The 18,844-nt window shown below is 41.4% G+C and overlaps 1 protein-coding gene across 1 annotated transcript; it reads right to left on the bottom strand.

Moving 5' to 3' along the window:
• Positions 1-655: 655 nt before the first annotated feature.
• On the bottom strand, positions 656-18,357 carry LOC126384857 (serine/threonine-protein kinase 38-like). Its single transcript, XM_050036212.1, has 14 exons — positions 17,995-18,357; positions 11,968-12,107; positions 11,281-11,332; positions 11,049-11,171; positions 10,865-10,948; positions 10,638-10,761; positions 9,732-9,886; positions 9,518-9,620; positions 9,279-9,340; positions 8,639-8,756; positions 8,391-8,514; positions 8,131-8,226; positions 6,419-6,510; positions 656-6,149 (listed from the first exon to the last, which is right to left on the bottom strand). Exons 2-14 carry the CDS (start codon positions 12,099-12,101, stop codon positions 6,025-6,027), a joined length of 1,392 nt encoding a protein of 463 aa, XP_049892169.1. The 5' UTR covers positions 12,102-12,107; positions 17,995-18,357; the 3' UTR covers positions 656-6,024.
• Between the last annotated feature and the right edge of the window lie 487 nt (positions 18,358-18,844).

Consider the following 18,844-nt stretch of genomic DNA (forward strand, 5'->3'; position numbering starts at 1 on the left):
TTTTACAAGTGAATCTCCAGACTGAATTCTTGCTTTAACAGGGGGGGAAATTACATATTATTAGCTTAAGAACAGGGCGCTGAGGTTTCCGAGGCAGAGACCACTTACATCTAAAGCTAGACTGAAGATGTGAATGAGCCTTTCATCTGCGTTTATCCCTTACGTTTCAGTCAACTGCTTTTTAAAAGGATAAATTAACATTTCCCTACTCTCCAAGTTAGGGGAGAGTCTCCTCCATTCTCCCAAATATAATGTGACAATGATCAGACAACACAAAGGGTGGGTCTATAAGCTGATTTGGTCCGTCAGAAATGAATTGTCTAGCTTAACTGGTGATCAAAGTGAAACATTTCCTGAACTTGTCTCAACCTCGCGGAGAAATAAAGTTACAATAATTTAGCTCCCTTTCCATAAAGTGACACAGTAATAGATTTCAAGTCATCCTGGACATAGTATATAGAATTGTATGGATCCCAAATACAGTATTTACCCTCCTTTTTTCATCTCCTGTGCATCTACCAACAAAAAAACTGTAATAATTTCTCTATTACAACACAGAACATGAGTTTGACATTGAACAAGGTCACACATCACCTCACAACAAAAAGCACTGAGGATCTACTTCATGAAAATGTCACTTTTTTCCCCTAGTAGTCACACACACACACACACACACACACACACACACACACACACACACACAAACACACACACACGTCGCTCATAAACAATCCTAACTGTTTGGCTGTGAGACAGGACGCTCTGAATACAGCAGTTTGGCTTTGTCCAGATTGTGTCGGTGTGTTCAGGTGATGAGACACGACTGGGAATCTGCAGCGGTAGCCATCAACAAAATCCCCCATCATGCATCTGTCCTGCTACTGTCCTCCAGTAGGACCACATCTTCTTGCAGACTGGTCTTAGCTTTGATGACATTTGAGTTAGAATCACACATTTTGATTTTTAGTATGGGCGAAATACTGGCCAATCAGGGTTGTCTGTGTGATATGAGACTATACATGTATGTTTTAGGACATCTTCTGTTTGTAATTAAAGGGGCACTCCACTGTTTTTTCACACCAAGATCTCAAATGTCACTGAAATTACCCTGATGATGTCATGATGATGTCATAACGGTTACCTCTGCTTTGAGAGACTACCAATTTATAAAGGCTGCATTACGAATGGGGCATGTTTGAAAGACAGGCATTTATACAAGACAGGAGGAGAATGATCAAAGCTGCTATCAAGTTGCATTATGGGAAGTGTAGGACAAACTGTTTTTTTTTTTTAACTTTGACCATACAAGGGACTAAGGGTGAAGATATCTCAGCCTCTGCTGCAACAATTGTAACCATTTTTTAAAAATTTGTCCCTAGCTTTACAGAGGTGCAGTCATAGAAATAGAATGAATAGAATGGACATTGAGCTGTTTCCTGTGGCCACTGGACTAGTATAAAATAAAATGGCAATTGTTTATACGGTGACAACACGTCAGTGGGGTCTTTTCCTTATGAAAAGAAAAATGCAACTACAAACCAATCCAAGTTTCTCTCTTTCATCTTCCTAACTTATGTTAGCTTAATTTCCTTGTTTACTCATGGTTAAAAACACACTCGACAAAAACAACATAAAACCGTCTCAGCTAATTTTGTTAGTCGTCTAGTTAGTTAGTCTACTGTTTTAACAATCACCAGCTCTGGTTTAGTCAAAATGAATCTTTAAGTCACTGAGTTAGGCCCCAATCACACAGAAAGCACTTTGCAGGTTGCAAAATGCCAGACGCATCGCTTTTTTTTATTTTTTTTTTTTTTATAAAAATTGCTGCGTCTTTTTACCCCATCACGTCCTTACCTTAACCTTCCCATGTAATCAATCTACTGTTTGTTTTTCTGAGATCTGTGTGGGTACATGAGACCCTGAAAAAGAGGGTGGATCACAGGGAGTACCACCAGTTGGTCCAGGAGTTTCGCAATAATGATGGCAGTTTCCAGGCATATTTTAGGATGACTCGGGGGCAGTTTGACAACCTGCTGTCTATCATCGGGCCGTAGCTCTGGGTATCTAGCAACCACTACCACCAGTTTCTCCTCCATTGTTTACTAACTGTAAACATGCTGTCCTGTGCACCACAAAGGCCCGCCTCTCAAATCATCTGATTGGACAATGGGAAAAAAGATGACGAAAAAGAAATGATGTGGGGTGCTTTTCCACTCTGAGTTTTTTCAACTTGAGGAGTTCAGAGCGCTCCACAAAAACGCAAGGCGCCTTGAGTGCAGGAGCAATGCAAAAACAGCTGAGTAAAAAGCTTCATTCTTAATAAAACCAATAACAAAAAGGCACGTCCAGCTGCTAAAACGTTTTCTGTATGATCGGGGCTTTAGATGTAAAAAATATGCTCATATGCACGCTGTTTATCCCCTCAGTCTCAGTAATATTACATAATGTTTCAACAAACGTGCAATTAATTGCAATAAAAGAAACGTGGAAATAGCAGTTACAGTAATATTTTAAAATGAACGGACTGCTAATTTAAAAAAGTAATTCTCCACTACTCGTTCGGTATAACGGCAAAACCTCACCTCAGTGAGTGCATGACTTGCCGCAAGTTGGTTTGTTTATATGGAAGTACATAGAAAAGTTGGCCCACTACAACAGTTGCAATGACATTAGTACACATAAACATGGCTGCCTCTCTGACGATTTGAATGTCCATTCTACTCTCATTCTATTTCTATGGATGCAATTCTACAATCACTGGAGTGCCCCTTTAAAATGTTAGGGAAACCAATTGATATGAAAATCATCCGATTTAAATATACAGAATATCAGCACAACATCTCATCTATCAACATACATGAAAAATAATAAATAATGCAGAAATATACAACCCTTGCACATTGCTTATGTAATGCAACTCCAAGTCCTTACGGTGCGTTCTTGGCCTAACAGGACTAACTGGATGAATTCCAGTTTAAACAGATAAAATATAAGAAGACACACTGGTACAGGTGTATCATCATACACCAATCTACTTCATCAAACTGCAAGACCACAAACTTTCCCTACCAATTCCTCAGAAATAGCACCACACACAGTTTAATATGGGATTCCTGTGATGGCTACAGCTGAACTTGTGTCCAACATGGTTAGAGTCCTCGGTATATTTCCTGTCCCTGTGTGGACATTTATAGCTTGCGTTTTGACACTTAACAGATGTGCTATCTGAGAAACATCTGTCTCTGCTCACTTGTTTTCTAGAAATAAAAATGGCAAATTATTCCTTAGCCAAGTTTAGCTCTCTTGGAAAAGTGTTTTTTTTTTTGTTTTTTTTTAAAGGTAGTTTTCAGTTAAGTGCAGTATAAGCGACAGCTACATCTGAATATGTGTTCAGATCATGACGTGTGATGATCAGAGTTCTTTGGTAACTATGTTTAGCGCTGTGTCTAGTCACAACTCTGAGCAGACATGTTGGTTACATGGTTGGTTTTGTTGAAAAAGACAAGACATTAGCTTCTAAGATCGAGGGGGGAAAATAACATTAAATACATCCAGTGGATACTTGAATTAAAATGAGACAGACAAAAACCTTACACGTGTCTAAGATATCCACCGTGTTGATCTACTCTTACTTAGTTTCTATTTTAGTTTCATCTTAACTTGACAAACAACGACACTTTGTTCATTGTGTTTGCCTTGGCGCATTCTGTTTTTATGAGCCCCTGGTTTAATTATGTAACCTATAAAAACCTGCAATTTTTCTATTCTGCCTTTGTTTCTGTTTTATCACCTTTATCACGTCAAGTGTTTTATCACTCTGCAGACACACTAAATATAACCGACACATCAGAGCTTTCCATTTACTTTAAGAGACAGACTTTTTTCCCTTCTTCAAACAGCTTTATTATATCTAATAGTAATCAATACCTTCTGATTAGTCTCTGATAACATCCGTAGAATATCTGGTTAAATATTTCTCAGCTATTTAAAGGCACTTTGCATGTTTCGTCCACCTAAGAAGGAAGCGATTGGCCCCTGGGCTTGCTAGAATTAAAATCAGGGGGAAATGATCAGTTACTGTGGCACTGATCTGAACCACACGAGGGGCTCTGAAGGGAAGTGGCACACTCTGCACTTTGTTTGGCTTATGTGTGAATGGGCAACACTCCACAGTAACGGATGTCAAGCACAGGGCAAACTGCATTCACACGTTTCCTGGCAACAAGTTGTTCCTCTGTGAGAAAAGCAACAGCGCTGAGGCAGTGCCACAGGAAGAGTTGTCCCGCGGAGCTGACACAAAGTCGCACTGTGTTTACCACCACCAGGAGGGTTAAAGGAGGATTCCAGCATGATCTGGGTTTTTGCTCTTTTGTTTTATATTTTCTATCTGTTTGATGCTAATGTTACTAAAAAGACATGTTCAATTCAATCTCCTCCATCACAGGCAAAAAAATAATCATACTATGATTACGATAAAAAAACAAACAAAAACAAAAAAACGTTTACACCTAAAGAATTCCTAGATGTATTGAGCTAAATGCTAACATCGGCATACTAACATCCACAGACAACATGTTAACATGTTCCCCATCTTAGTTTAGCATGTTAGCATGCTAATTAGCACTTGTACGGCTGATGCTGATGGGAACGTCATTAGTTTTAGAAATATCTGGTCAGAAACAAAAGCATCTGACGGAGACATTTGATGATGGTGCTAGACGTTAAGGTAAGGGATCACCAAAGGGGCATGAAAGTGTATGCCAAATGTCATCACGCAATCCATCCAACAGTAGTAGATATGCTGCTAGCATGCTAAACATAGAGTACCTACAACTGTCTCAGACAAGTTTGATGATAACTGAGCTCCACTAGCATTTTGCTAACTAGCATTTTGCTAACAAGTACCACTACAATCTTCAGTAGCTGTCTCCTCTGACATAAAGAAAAGCTGATGTTGAGGTTGCACCAGGTTCCAGTTTAAAAATGCATTACAGATTTTCCTCACTTTGCAATTTTAAATGGATGCTATCTTTGTCAGTGGGAGTAGCTCTTAAAGGAATTCCTCATCCCCCCCAAATTACCATTTGTATATCAATTACTCACCCTGTGCTACATTGAATTCAGTCCCCCATCGGAAAGGGCAGTGTGTTTAAGAAGTACTGAGCATACAACAGATACATGAGACTTGGATTACACTGCACGAGTTGTCTGAGAGTTTGTAAGCAGATGTTCAGATATAGTTTTTTGGTTGTTAAACATGGACCCCTATGACTTCAATTCACCAAGAATCTTAAATGGTTTTGGATTCTTCATTCAGAGTGTTGGCATGCAAGAAAAACAAAGTTTTCTACACAAATTCAACATAACACATGGTGATTAACTGATATACAAAAGGTCATTTGGGGGTAAAGTATCCCTTTAAATACAAAGCAGAAAGTGAGCCAAAACAATAGAAATCATGCTGGAACCTTCCTTTAAAATCCACAAACAGGCTATAACAGTATGGACGAGAACAACTGAGGGGTACCAGTTCTTACTCAGTAATCTTTCAGAGTTGTCTACAGTGTATAGAGCTTGTCTTCAGTATTAGAAACTATGTTTGCAGCAGAGCTAATTTAGCCGCCAGTGTAGAAACTATCGCTGTGAAGATGTCGAAGCAGTGATTTGTACTCGATCCTCATTCCCACGGCAGTAAAAAAAATCCTCTCCAGAAGCAGTATGCCGCTGAACATGCAGATATGCTGATTTAGTGTCCTAGTTAGTGAGCTGGCCTGAGAGCTATGGCTAAAGACGGCACGTGTATACGATATAAACAACCGAGGTAATGCGGTAACGCTCCTTAATTTCCGAGCTCTTGGTGTTCTTGCAGCGGCCGAGCAGACCTAAATAACTTGTGATGAGGGTTAAATTTATACTGAGAGGCTGACAGCGCAGCCTTCAGCACCAGCGGGGCTCCACGGCCCGACCCTGTGTCCGTAAACGTCTGTTTTTTTCTCCACAACGCCGTCTCCCCGTCTCGGCGTGTCAGGCCTTCCCTGCCTTCATGTATGTGGGGATGGTGCCTCGCTGGGTCAGACCCTCAAAGCGTTTGTATGTGTAGTTGAGGAACACCCAGTCCTTCGATTTGAAGTCTGGCTCCGTTGCGTTGGCTGTAAATAAACACAAAATCACATATCAAAGGGAGGTGTTATTATTTTGCCACTTGAGGGCACAATAGATCAAACAGTGTAAATGTGAAGGCCCCTTTAAGGCCACTAGAATAATAATAGAGTCATCAGCATTGTTGAGAATCTATTTTTGAATCATCTGTCATGACTCATTCGTCGTCATGATCTGTCTGAATCTGACCCAAGGCTAACGTTTCCAAATAAGGGATTTTCCTGCAGTGCGCCAAGCAGAATATCTGATAAAGACAAACCTGGCTGAAGGATGTCTGATTCAGGGAAGTCGTCAAAGTTTGAGGTGTCGTCGATACTCTTGATTTCAATGGAGATGGCTGCTGGCCGCTCCCTGTGGAGGCAAGACGGAGACAATCATGGATGGTTGGAAGAACACAGAAATAAGAAGTAGTAAATCCTCAACATGGGCTCCTTTCCATTTTAGATCAAGAATGTCATTTTTCTGAAACTGCTTGGTGCATAAGCAGCGTTACCTTTAATGCAAGAAGAACCCTTTCCTGACATAGAATATGTAACAGTGCTGGCTTCATCCATGTGATTCAGACATACTGTAGGTGTCAGTGACATAAATGTTGTGCTCGGGCTGCTGTAGCCTTGACATTCATCTAACAGCATTGCACTGAGCTGTTGCGTAAATGTTAAGAGTCTAACCTACTTATGCCAGCTTTACACCACACGACTCTTCAAGCGATTTATCTGTCGCAGACAAATTTTCAATGTTGGAATAAAATCATGATAGTTTTGCTCGGGTTGTGGCTCCTTTGATCTTGTTTGTGTAAGGTGTAAGGTGCTCATAAAGCTCAGTTGGAGTCAGTGTTTCCCACACAACTAGAATCTATTTGTGATGGTGGGAAGGCGGGCAGCACTGGCTAGCGATGAGTTCTCTCTGCCCTGTTAGCACAAGCTAACATGGCAGCAGTGGCTAAAATCTGCCGCCAAGCCATTAAATGATCCCAGCAAACTCACACCGACAAAACTACAGCGATTGGACAAAATTGCAAGGTCGCACAGAACTCATGGGGATTGGTTGAATTTGTGTTAATTGCTGCGGTTTCAACTTAACAACATCCAACTTTTGGTGACGTTTCAAGATGTGAACATGGTCAGCAACCAATAGCTGCACTCTGTCTGGCACCGAACAGGAAGCAACAGGGTAGACACTAAACATGGAGGAGTCTCTGGGGAATGGTTAATGGACTGCACTTGTATAGCACCTTTCCAGTCTACCAACCACTTAAAGCGCTTTTTACACTATGGGTCACACACACATTCATACCCTGGTGGCCGAGGCTACCATACAAGATGCCACCTGCTACTCAGTTTTTAACACACTCCCACACCGATGGAACAGCAATCGAGAGCAATTTTCAGTATATTGCTCAAGGATACTTTGACATGCAGACTGGAGGAGCTGCAGTGGAGGAGTCAAGAACTCACTCTACCCTCTGAGCCACAGGGGGCAGAGTGCGAAAGAAGGTGAACAAGTCTCAGTTCTCTTGTGCTGTGGAAAAGGAGGAGAAAATGGTGGAGTTGTGGAGTGAACAAGAGTTGGTGTTTAACTGGGTGTGTATCTAATCCACCAGCCTGCACTTATTTTAGTGAGAGATGTTAATTTTTGAAACGGTTCGCTTCTCATTCCCACAGTCGGAAAGGTAAGGAATTGTTAATATGTCATATTTCTTAAAGGAAGTTTGGTGTAATATTTTCCACCAGGAGCAGGATGGGAAACAATTTCAACAGGAATCTAGTTGTAGTCTTGCAAACAGAGACCCTGCGAGTCTTTGCAAAATCTTATGGTGTCGGACTAAAAACTCACTCACAAAAGTCTTCTAGTGTATGGCAGGCATTAAACAGGTAAAAGTGACTCGGGGGGATATTCAGATATTCAGACATGAGACCCTCATGTCAAACTGCCACATTTATGTCTGAATGGGGTTTAGTGTTCATGTACCTGATGTGCTCCCAGTCCACTGACTCAAAAAACTGATGACTCTTGATCTCTTCCACACTCACTGCTCCAACCCTGTTCTCAGCATCAGTGCAATACCTGAAACACACAAACAGCAAACTGATAATCTAACTATCCAACAGACCTTTATATACACAGGGTTTGGACAAGTATTCACTGTCCACATCAACATATTTAGTAGTAGCCTTTATGGGAGTTTGTAAAAGGGGAAACTTAAACGATAAAAAATAATCTTTACATACTTTAATATCAAGTCTTTGGCCCTCTCTGAGATGGGGACTTCAGGTGGGAAGACAAGTGTTTCCTTCCAGTTCATCACCTTCCTGTATGTCTCCTGTGGTGTCTCGGAGCAGAAAGGTGGGTAACCTGAACACAGCCAACATTATTTTCAACATTTGTAAATGTACCTCACACTGAGACACTTCATTTTCCAAATGTGTTTCATTAACCTCTCTGTGTCTGTCTCACATACAGACAAACGTATGCTTACCGATGAGCATTTCATACATGATGACGCCCAGAGACCACCAGTCACACAGCTTGTTGTACCCCGTCTGCATGAAGACTTCAGGAGCAATGTAGTCTGGCGTTCCCACAGTAGAATAAGCCTGAAAGTCACACAGAGAAACAGAAGGTGAGAGCTCTGGGTTGGAATATATATTGAAAATATTCAGTTCAACCAAGCAAACATGTTTCATTCAGGTCAATAGGGTCCCGCTGCAGAGTTTGCTGGGACCCATGGTGAAAAAAATCATGTGTTCACGTTATCAGCAGCACTTTATAAACAATAATAATGGCATTGACATGGTAGTAACAATCATTTACCGTCCTTGTTAGATGGAGGTTCATCTTGCTCTCTGCTCGGAGGGTAAGGACCCCCCGGACCTCATTGTTTTCCCAATTTGCAGACATTCTCGGCTGCTGTTATCTGTCTTTGAGTTAGCAGCTAAGTGCTATCAGCTACTTTTTAAATCTCCCAGGGGCTTGTCACACACATAATATGTCATCAGGTGTCACACTCATCTCATCTGTGGTCCTATTCTGCTAACTGTCCCTCAGACGTCATTTTGGTGCTGTTACTTCCTCCACTGCCAGCTTAAAGGTGAGACAGTAAAATGTCAAAGCCTTACCAGCTGCCTCCGGTTCTTCTTCCAGGTTTCTGCTTTCCTTTTGGAGTTCATATTTTGAAAGGCTGCAATTTGCAGGAGTGTAAAGAGAGAAGAGGAGCAGGTGATTACTTGAACAGTTACAGAAATTATTTTGCACTAACAGCAGTGTCTCTCTGAAAATATATTTTGGTGGAAGTTGTCACTTATTATAGTGCACACTGATGTGGCTTTTCCTTGTTATCATCAGACTCTTAACTTACAGAAATCACTGGGCGGGTTGTGCGTCAGGTTCCTGTAAAATTCTGTGCGATGAGCCTTCTTCAGTCCCGTACACAGACCAAAATCTGACAGCTTCACATGTCCCTGTGAACAAATACACATTTAATGAGTCATCTGCAGAGAGTCACCATGCATACGCGCACCAGGCTTTATGCTTTTACTGACAGTCTGGAAATGTCCGTCAGTGAGTCTCACCCTGGAGTCCAACAGCAGGTTGTCTGGTTTGATGTCTCTGTGGATGAAGCCCAGCTGGTGGATGGAGTCGATGGCCAGAACCGTCTCTGCAATGTAGAATTGAGTGGCCTCTTCAGACAGAGTATCCTTTTTCATCAGCAGGGTCATCATGTCACCTGTCAACAAGGTCAGAGGTCAGTGCAAACACACCTGTCTGTCTTTCTTGCTCTTGTTCTGCATGTCACAGAATAGTGACTCATCCTGTATCCAGTTCAACAAATCTGTGTTTTAATCACTCACAGTCAGTGTTTCTCCTATAATTATATGAAAAAATCTTTTCCAGTGTTTCCTCTATATTCATTCTACACTGTAGCACCGCCGTGAACTGCAGCGGCGCATCACTGTGAGTCCTTGAATGAAGCAACTGTCTTTGGACAGTTCACATAGCTGTAATAACACCAGGACAATCAAGTATCTGTTATCTTAACTGCTAAAGTCATTTGAGCAGGTGAAGTAAAGATAACGCTGTACGTGTTGCTGACAGATTCATTGTGTTTGTGCTTTTATCTGAGCTAGACCAGAAAATATTTGGTTGAAAAAGATCGCTAATGCTGTTTTGCCCTCATTGTTGTCCGTTAAGTTTGGTTAGGAAGCAATCTGACCTTGTCTGCTCTGATTAATTTGGCATGCATTTAACATACCAGCCATACTTTTGGGAAACTTAAGAAGGAAACAATGGGAGTGACAGACAAGCCAACTTTAAAAGTGAAGTATTTCCTTATCAAATAAGTGCTTAAATATAAGAATAGAATTTGGTGTGAGTGTTTAATCGTGCAATCTAGAGGAAACACTAAGACTGAACACACAAACAGCAGATAACCTCAGATGTAAGGTCAAACAAATCTATGTGAAGTTATCAGTGCACACCTCCAGGCAGGAACTCCATGATGAGGTAGAGGTTCCTCTTGTCCTGGAAGCTGTAAAACATCTTGACCACCCAGGCACCGTCTGCCTCCACCAGAATATCCCTCTCTGCCCGGATATGAGCAACCTGCAAGGAGACATTGGACAAGGTAAGACTGTGACAGTACACGAATGCAGCATGCAGCAGTTTCAACATCCTCGAGTACTACGGTGCTTAAAAAATGCTTTACCTGCTCTTTCTCCAGCATGTCTGCTTTCCTCAAGATCTTCATGGCGTAAATGTGCCCTGTGTCTTTTTTCTGCACCAAACGGACCTGAAGGAGACGATGCCACAGTTAAATACATAAGGAATGTGTACGTATGCAGCATTTAAAGTATAATACATACATAGTAAAGTAACAGTTAACAGAATACCTCTCCAAAAGCGCCTCGTCCAATAACTTTCAGGGACTCAAAGTCATCAAGGCCAAGTCGCGTCCTCTTGAGTCGCAAAAACTCAGTCTCCTTACGGGCATGCTGCGAGCGGCGCGTTACCTTCTGCAAAACACAGACAGATCGACAGTGAGTCATCTGAAGACGTTTAAAAGGAAAATCTTTTAATGCCATGTGTTGAAATCTGTAAACGACAACACAAAGCATACTGTACCTCCTCGTCTGGCAAACCCTCTTCGTCCATGGCCTTCTCCAGCTTCTTCTGCCTATGAACAATACAACGTATTACATACAATTAAAATATTGTGCGTTTAAAAGACAAACTAAGTGTGAGAATACAGCTAACGCTTTGTACTCCTATTTTCTTTATGTACGATTTTGGAGCATAAACATACAAGGAGGGATTAGATCACCTAAAACTGGTCAGATCTTGAAATTAAATCCCTTGTCAGTTTATGTTGGGCCAGCTGTCTTTTACAATCCATGTTACCTGGACTAGAGATCAGTTCTCAAGTAATGTGAGAACAACTAGGGGTAGATTACGAGACGCCCTTTGACACCTGAGATGGCGTTGTTTTCTTTACAGCAAATGGACTGACACTTGATGCCTTAAACAACACCTACATTCACTCAAAGAGAGTAACTGAGGTAACCAGCTCGTGCAGTGTGGTAAAGGTCGTTCAAGGCGAACATGAGGGAACTTTTAAAAGTATGACGTCAGGGAAGTAAAAAGTAAAGTAGCTTTTGTTAAACAGACACATACAACATGGCTTGGAATATACTGATAAACAGTAACAGATGCAATGGGACCAGTGTGCTTCTTTACACTTGTATCGAGAAAAAGCTGGTGGTCTCATATTAACAGGTACCGTAAGCTATACAACCACAGGAGCAGTTTTACCTCATCTCTCGCTCCTCGTGCTGAGTGAGCAGAGTGCTGTAGAAGTTCTCCAGTGTCAGCTTGGCCACAGTCACCCTCTCTCGAGTGTGGTTGCTCATGGGAAGGGCAGCTGCAGTCCCTCCCGTCATGGCCATACTATCCTGTAAGACAACATAATTGAACCAAACAACATCAGCCTGTGCACGACACTGCCTCCACTCATGTGTTAAGTGTCTGTTTTACCATCAGCTTAGTGCTTTATAAAATAGTTTTACCTTCCAGAGAGGAGTTTCACCTGGAGGACTTAAAGCACACAGGCTCAGTAATCCAATCATTAGTGCAACAACCACCCACCAACACAGACAGATTTGTGCCGACCAATAAGTTAACAGCAGCGCCACCTGTGTGTCTGTCCTTTACAATAGCTTTGAATCCAGCAAGGACAAGCAACACATTTAAAAAATAATGGTCAAAATCGAAACAGCAAAGGCAAAGATATCCTGACTTTCATTACCTAGAGAGTGTGTCAACTCCAGAACTTTGAATCCTACATTTCCCCCATAATGCAATTTGATAGCGTCTTTCACTAGACCCTCCATTCCTGGCATATACCCATGTCTTTCAAACTTGAGTGACATCATCAGCATTATTTTCATCATCATTATCATTTATGACCCATAAGAGTGTGTGGCAGTCTGTTTATCTGCAGAGACTCATTATGCTGTGTTTGGGACGTCCCTGGGCACAGCACGCACTTGAGGTCGAGCTTTTAAAAAAGGTAGTGACCAAAAGCCAGACTGTAAGCAGCAGGCATCCAAAAGTAAGCTACAAAAATCATGAATACAGCACCAAAAACCAATGCAAATATAGCAAGGCGACAAAGTGGACAAACCTGTGCGTGACAATACTGTTTACACACATCAACTGACACAGTACACCTTTCATGAAACTGCTTTCACAGGACAGTAGTTCTATGTAAACCAAATGAACTGATCTTTATGTATAAAAACCATCAAGTGTCCCTTTAAATATAATATTAAAGAGATACTTTGCAGATTTTCAACCAGGTCTGTGTCACCGTGGTGTGGGGAAAGTGTGCAGATGAACAGTGTCTGGCTGTCTCCCAGCCAAAATCTGATGGATGATGCAAAATGTGTCAACAATTGCACAAAACATGACATGTTTCCGATCATCTGGTCAAGGCACGCAGTGACACAGACCTGGCTGAAAATCTGCAAAGTATCCCTTTTATGAAGTCCTTTAGGCTTTCAAATTCAAAACACTTCACTCTTTTCACTTCAGTGTAAAAGTAACCAAGTATTATCAATTTGGAACAGACGCCTTGACCACAGACTAACAGGAGTTCGATGCCTGGTACTGAAACATTCTCTTCACCCCAGAGGAGGGACAGGAATCATGTGCTGGATACCTCATGGTCTGCAGGGTTTTCATTCCAGGGACTAATCAGTCTAACATCCACTGATCTCCCTTGGTATGCATTCCTTTTTCATCTTTACACATCTCTGATAATATCAAAGTGACAAAGAACAATTATAAAACGACGGCCGAGGAAGTCACATCACATAAGAACAGCGCTTCGGTCCTTATTAATGCCCGAAATTGTTATTCTCTCCCAGGCAATTTGGGAACTACTTTCTCTAGAGGAGCACATATTGACATCTTGGATTTGATGTGTAGCCCTCCTGTGGGAGGAATGCAAACCACAGAGAGTAGAAGAAACACACACGTACTAGTGAGGTGGAGGCCACAAGCAGTAGCTGGTTGTTTGAATAAATGCAAAACATGAATGGTGTTGTAAAAGGCCCCAAGGTAAAAAAGTAGGAACTAAGGGGGGGAGTTTAATTTTTCTCTGAGAGTAGGTGATCAACATGAGCAGATTTTAACATATTATGTAATAGATGGAAAGAGGAAGCGGGTGAATGTGTACATCATGAAACTATTTCAGTAGTATGCCATCAGAGAGTTATGTATGGGCTTGATTAGCTCACAAAGAGATAAAACAGCCCTGCAGCCCAGAGATAGGACCCATGTTTCGTCTAGTCACCGGTCCTTTTCCCGTCTCGCCCTCCAACGGTCCCACAACAACGAGACACTTCCTGACTTCTGAGAAAAATCACTGAATCACCGCTGCAAACTGCTTGGTTTGGGGGTTTGTGTCAGGTGGAAAACAGGGACAACACTGGCAAATAAGGGTGTTAAGTTACTGAGACCTGTGCAGATTCACCTGATACTGAAAGCTCAGCTTAAACAACAAACACAAGGCAGCACAAGCAGACTTAGTACACTTACTGTGGTCTCACATAGCCCATGTTGGCCCTATGTAATGTTACATTTCTGAGAAGATGCACATCAACAATGTAGGTATGACACCACCTTACATACTGTAGCTACCACAACAGCTTGACACGTACACACAATTCGTCTGTGGACTTGTGTTCTTTTTGGTCGACCAAAGTGCAAATTTAGGTCACCCAGTCTGTCGGGGACGCTTAGTGGACAACGTGTAAGCGGGCTGAGTAATACAGCGCTGTGTTTCAGTAGCTGTAGGAACCAGGAGAGTTTTCTCTGTTGATCATTGAAACTGACAATGATCAACCACAAAGCTTTTACTTTCACTGACGATACAAACACTGCGGACACCACTTTTATTAAAGGGAAATTTCACCCCCAAAGTCAAACATGTATATTTCTCCTCTTGGCTGTGATGCTATTTATCAATCTAGATCATGTAGGTGTGAGCTGCTGAGTGTTTGATATCAGCTGTAGAGATGTCTGCCTTCTCTCCAGTATAATGGAACTAGATGGCACTCAGCTTGTGGTGCTCAAAGCGCCAAAAACTACAATATACACCAGTTTCTTCCGACCAAGTAATTTGATTGGACGAGAGGCATTCCATGAGTGCTGATATATAGTATAACATCACTGGGACATGTCACAGTAAAATCACTCCACTCACAATTGTTATAAATATGAATACAACCGTTAATTAACCAGCTGTCACACTCGCTACATTGACGCAAACTGACACTATAGCATTTGAATTAAATTATGAGTGGTCGTCAGGGGAGGACGAGGAAAAGGAAAGCCAGGACTGTTCTGTGCAGACCTCCAGGTGTGTTTGAATCCGGCCGTGCCAACATTTTGCCAGGTTTGCCAACGTTTCATCAGCCGAACTGGGCGAAGTTACACAGTTGCAGATCAATGTAAATACAAAGTAGATTGTGAGTTCCTGTCGTGTGTGCTGCGTTGCCTGGAAACAGACTGGGGGAACTGTTTTTTTTCGCGGAGCTACATAACATACTTAAATAATTTATTTCATCACCTTTTGTTAACATTTCCTTACTCAGCATTGCTCTTCAAGCTGTTGTTGAACTGTTGTATAAAAGCAAAATCACACTCGAGGTCGTGACATTGTACTGTATATTGTCACGGCTGTAATTGTCTCCCTGTGACCGAATCACAGCCGTGACGATATACAGTACAACATCACTCCCTCTCGTGTGATAATGCTTAATTTGAAAAACTCAACAGCAATGTCTCTTTCCAGAAATTATGACCAAATTACTCAAGATAATCCACAGACCTTGTTGTGAGCAGTTTCATATAGGAACTATTTTCTATCTAGAAAACTACACTTGCTAACTGTATCACTGCACAGGAGGACGAGTGCATCCACTCACAGATGAAAGGCTCATGCTCGTGACAGCACGAGATGTAAATATAAAAGGCATCCTTCTCGGGCATGCTGTAAAATTAGCTAGCTCAGTGGTGCTAGGTGAGTTAGCAGTAGATGCACCCTTCCTTCTGCATGGTGGCACAACTTGGCGAGTGTAGTAGATACTGAAAATTTCAGAATTTATGGCCGTATCAGGAGTATTCAACATTCATTCTACTTTTACTCCTGTTTTTGGTCTCCACCAGCTCCTGTGGACAACATTAGGATCTTTAGTTGCTAAATGCTCCGCTGGCTAGCTGCTAACTTTGTCCATCATTTGGTAGCATACAGTGGGTGGAGAGAGTGGGCTAAAACGGTAAAGTTGTGGGCCATGGAACCAAAACACTGACTGGACAGTGGTTATTCTTTGGGTTCCCTCCATTAGAGTGTCTTAAATTATGTTTTCAGTTGTCTGTGCAGATCTACAGATATCTAAAAGATCAGTATTACAGTTTAGATTAGAAAAAAACATCCCGTAAAGCCATTAAACAAAGCTTACAAGCTTTTTTTCGCCAGGTCTGCCAGTTTGCTGTACAGAGTTGAAACTGAGCAATGGAATTAATGCACACACTCGAGGGTCTGGAAGGATTTTCTGCTTGTTTCTCCACCTAGGTGGAAAATGTCGGGCCTTTAGCTCTGTCTGAGGGGATTCAGTTTGGCTTGAAGTGAACCAGATCCACCCCCTAGCTAAACAAACAAGGCTACACCACTCAGGCACTTATAAGGAAGGCATTATGAAGGCAGACTCACTATTTGAAGACTCAAGCATGCAGCCTATAACGGGACGGGCCAAATCTGGCCGGCCAAAACTATAATATATAACTATAACACTTTAAACTTGCAATGTGTTTCCTCATCTTACTAAAACTGTTAAAGGTTCAGTTCACCAGCACTGTGTATGTGTGTGTATTTCCATACAAACACACACTCCACCCTTCAAGTACTGTAAGTGACTGGACAGGAAACAGTTTCCATCCTGAATGAAAGGGCTCAGTCATGACGCCAGAGAGAGGAATGGGGCTCTCAGACAAACACACACACACACGCCTATAACAAAAATATATTGTCCCGAACTTTCCTTTGATTGTAAAGGGGAACTACGCCTGTTTTCAAAATTCATAAGTTGTTGCTATGGTCTAAGACAATCTAAAAATATTAGTAAACATAAACAACTCTCCCAAATCCAAAAACTAGAGTGCTAAAGCTCAAACTTGTGATGATGTCATGGGGTGTAAAGTCTGGAGCTACTCCATAGACAATAAATGGCGAAAGACGTAAAAGATGACACTGAGAGCACCCAGGGGAATGTTCTGAGTATATGGGTGCATTTTCTGTTTCAGCACTGAAACACTCCAATAGAATAACGCTCAAAAATAAAACAAACATTCTGTGGGTCCACAAAATCACGCGTCCATGAAGCAGCTCCAGACTTAATACTTAATGACATTTTAAGTTTGAGACTCTGGTTTCCAGCTTTGAGAGAGAGTAGCTCATGCTCGCAAATATTGATTAAACTTTGCTATGCCATGGAAATAACATTGGAATTCCTAATTTAGGTGGTGCTCCCCTTTAAACTAAACAACCACTTTTGTCTTTAAAAGTCACCTTGACATTCTAATAAAGGGAACTTAATGCTGTGTATCAATTATTTAGTAATATCCATAACATTATGCAGTATTATCTTATGGAAATCTGTTATATATCCCTATTCAAAGTGTTTGTTTTTTGCAATAGTAATATATACTTGAGAAAATGCTTCAAATGGGAAAGACATGTCAAGAACTCCATTAATTTCAAATAAATTGCATATATATTGTGTTTTGTCAGTGTATTTCAAATTAAAATAAACTTATTTTCATGTTAAATCTTATTGTAATTGCCATGCTTTCAATCCAGTGTGCTGGTGTTCCCTCCATCCACCTGCGGAGATGGTGTGTACCTGCATGGAGCATTACCCCAGCTCACAACACATTAATGTCTTGTCAAGCTAACGTTTCACAACTCACTTAAATTGAAACTTTTGGGGCCACCCTGTCAAACCTCTATCTGCCACCTTAGCTGGCACTGCTGCCACTCACATAATGGGTCATACTGGATACTGGTTAATATTTTATATTATATATATATACCATTAAGTTTAAATAATATGTGGTTACTTAAAACAAACATTGGGTCAGTTAGTTGCTGTGATGTGTTAGCTAGCTGTGTGTCCGTTACATTGCCTTTGCGTCTCTGTCTGGCAGGTTGACAGCAACAAATAAAAATCCGCCAGCATACAGATAAAGAGCACTGAGTGAGGAAAAATCACCTACCTCCGTGTCCTGCTCCAGAGTCAATTATTGGCTTGCCGCCACCCCACGATATAAGAGAAATATGATGTGTTTCTTCGTATTTTCCTGCCTAATATTTAGGCAGTTGAAGGCTAAAGGCACCAGTTATTGGCCACCCTTTAGAGGAACTTATAAGGCAGCACCGTAAACATCGTCGATATCAACGCCAAATCATAACAAAAGTCCCCTGACGTCGCCGGCAAGCTAACCTAAAATAATTTGAAATTATTTTACTTTCTTCATCTGTACACCCTGACCTCGAAATTCAACGCTTCCTCCGTCTAAATCGCTATAAAATATGAAATAAGCACCGCTGCTTCCTGGGACCGTCGGGCACATCAGACGCTCCGGCGACGCAACGGCGTAGCATTTGATTGACGTTGAAGAGAACCAATCAGTGATGAGAAAAGGGACCTGTGGTTTCAACTGGCCAATCACATGCGCAATGTATGTGGGAGTGACATGTTTGTCAGCCAATGAGAGGATCTGATCCGCCCAGCAAGGGTTGTGTTTCAGGACGCAGGTTCATTTGGCTAGCAAGCATTTGCAGCAATGAAAGACAGTACTGTAGCTCCAGTAGTTGTAATATTGGTTACATAATTTTATTGCTTATGCTTAGAGGATACCCTCACTAAAAGAACTGATATTATTATACTTTTTTAAGGATAATATTACACAGATTACACAGAAAATAATACATTTCTTAACACTGAATAACCTTATGAACTACAAGAAGGTATCAAAGGTCAATAAAAGGTCATATTGTGATCAAAAGAAACAAATTGCTGGTTTTTAATTGCTACCGCTGGCAAAGAAACATTTACAGAAAAAA

Source organism: Epinephelus moara, chromosome 23, assembly GCF_006386435.1.
Source record: "Epinephelus moara isolate mb chromosome 23, YSFRI_EMoa_1.0, whole genome shotgun sequence".
NCBI classification, from domain to species: domain Eukaryota; kingdom Metazoa; phylum Chordata; class Actinopteri; order Perciformes; family Serranidae; genus Epinephelus; species Epinephelus moara.

Excerpts from the sequence above, each read along its gene's own strand:
- LOC126384857 (XM_050036212.1), bottom strand. The coding sequence starts at position 12,101 with ATGGCCATGACGGGAGGGACTGCAGCTGCCCTTCCCATGAGCAACCAC. Across the intron at positions 11,172-11,280 it reads AGGGTTTGCCAGACGAGGAG|AAGGTAACGCGCCGCTCGCA; the intron begins GTACAGTATGCT and ends TGTGTTTTGCAG. Across the intron at positions 8,757-9,278 it reads AGAAGAACCGGAGGCAGCTG|GCTTATTCTACTGTGGGAAC; the intron begins GTAAGGCTTTGA and ends TGTGACTTTCAG.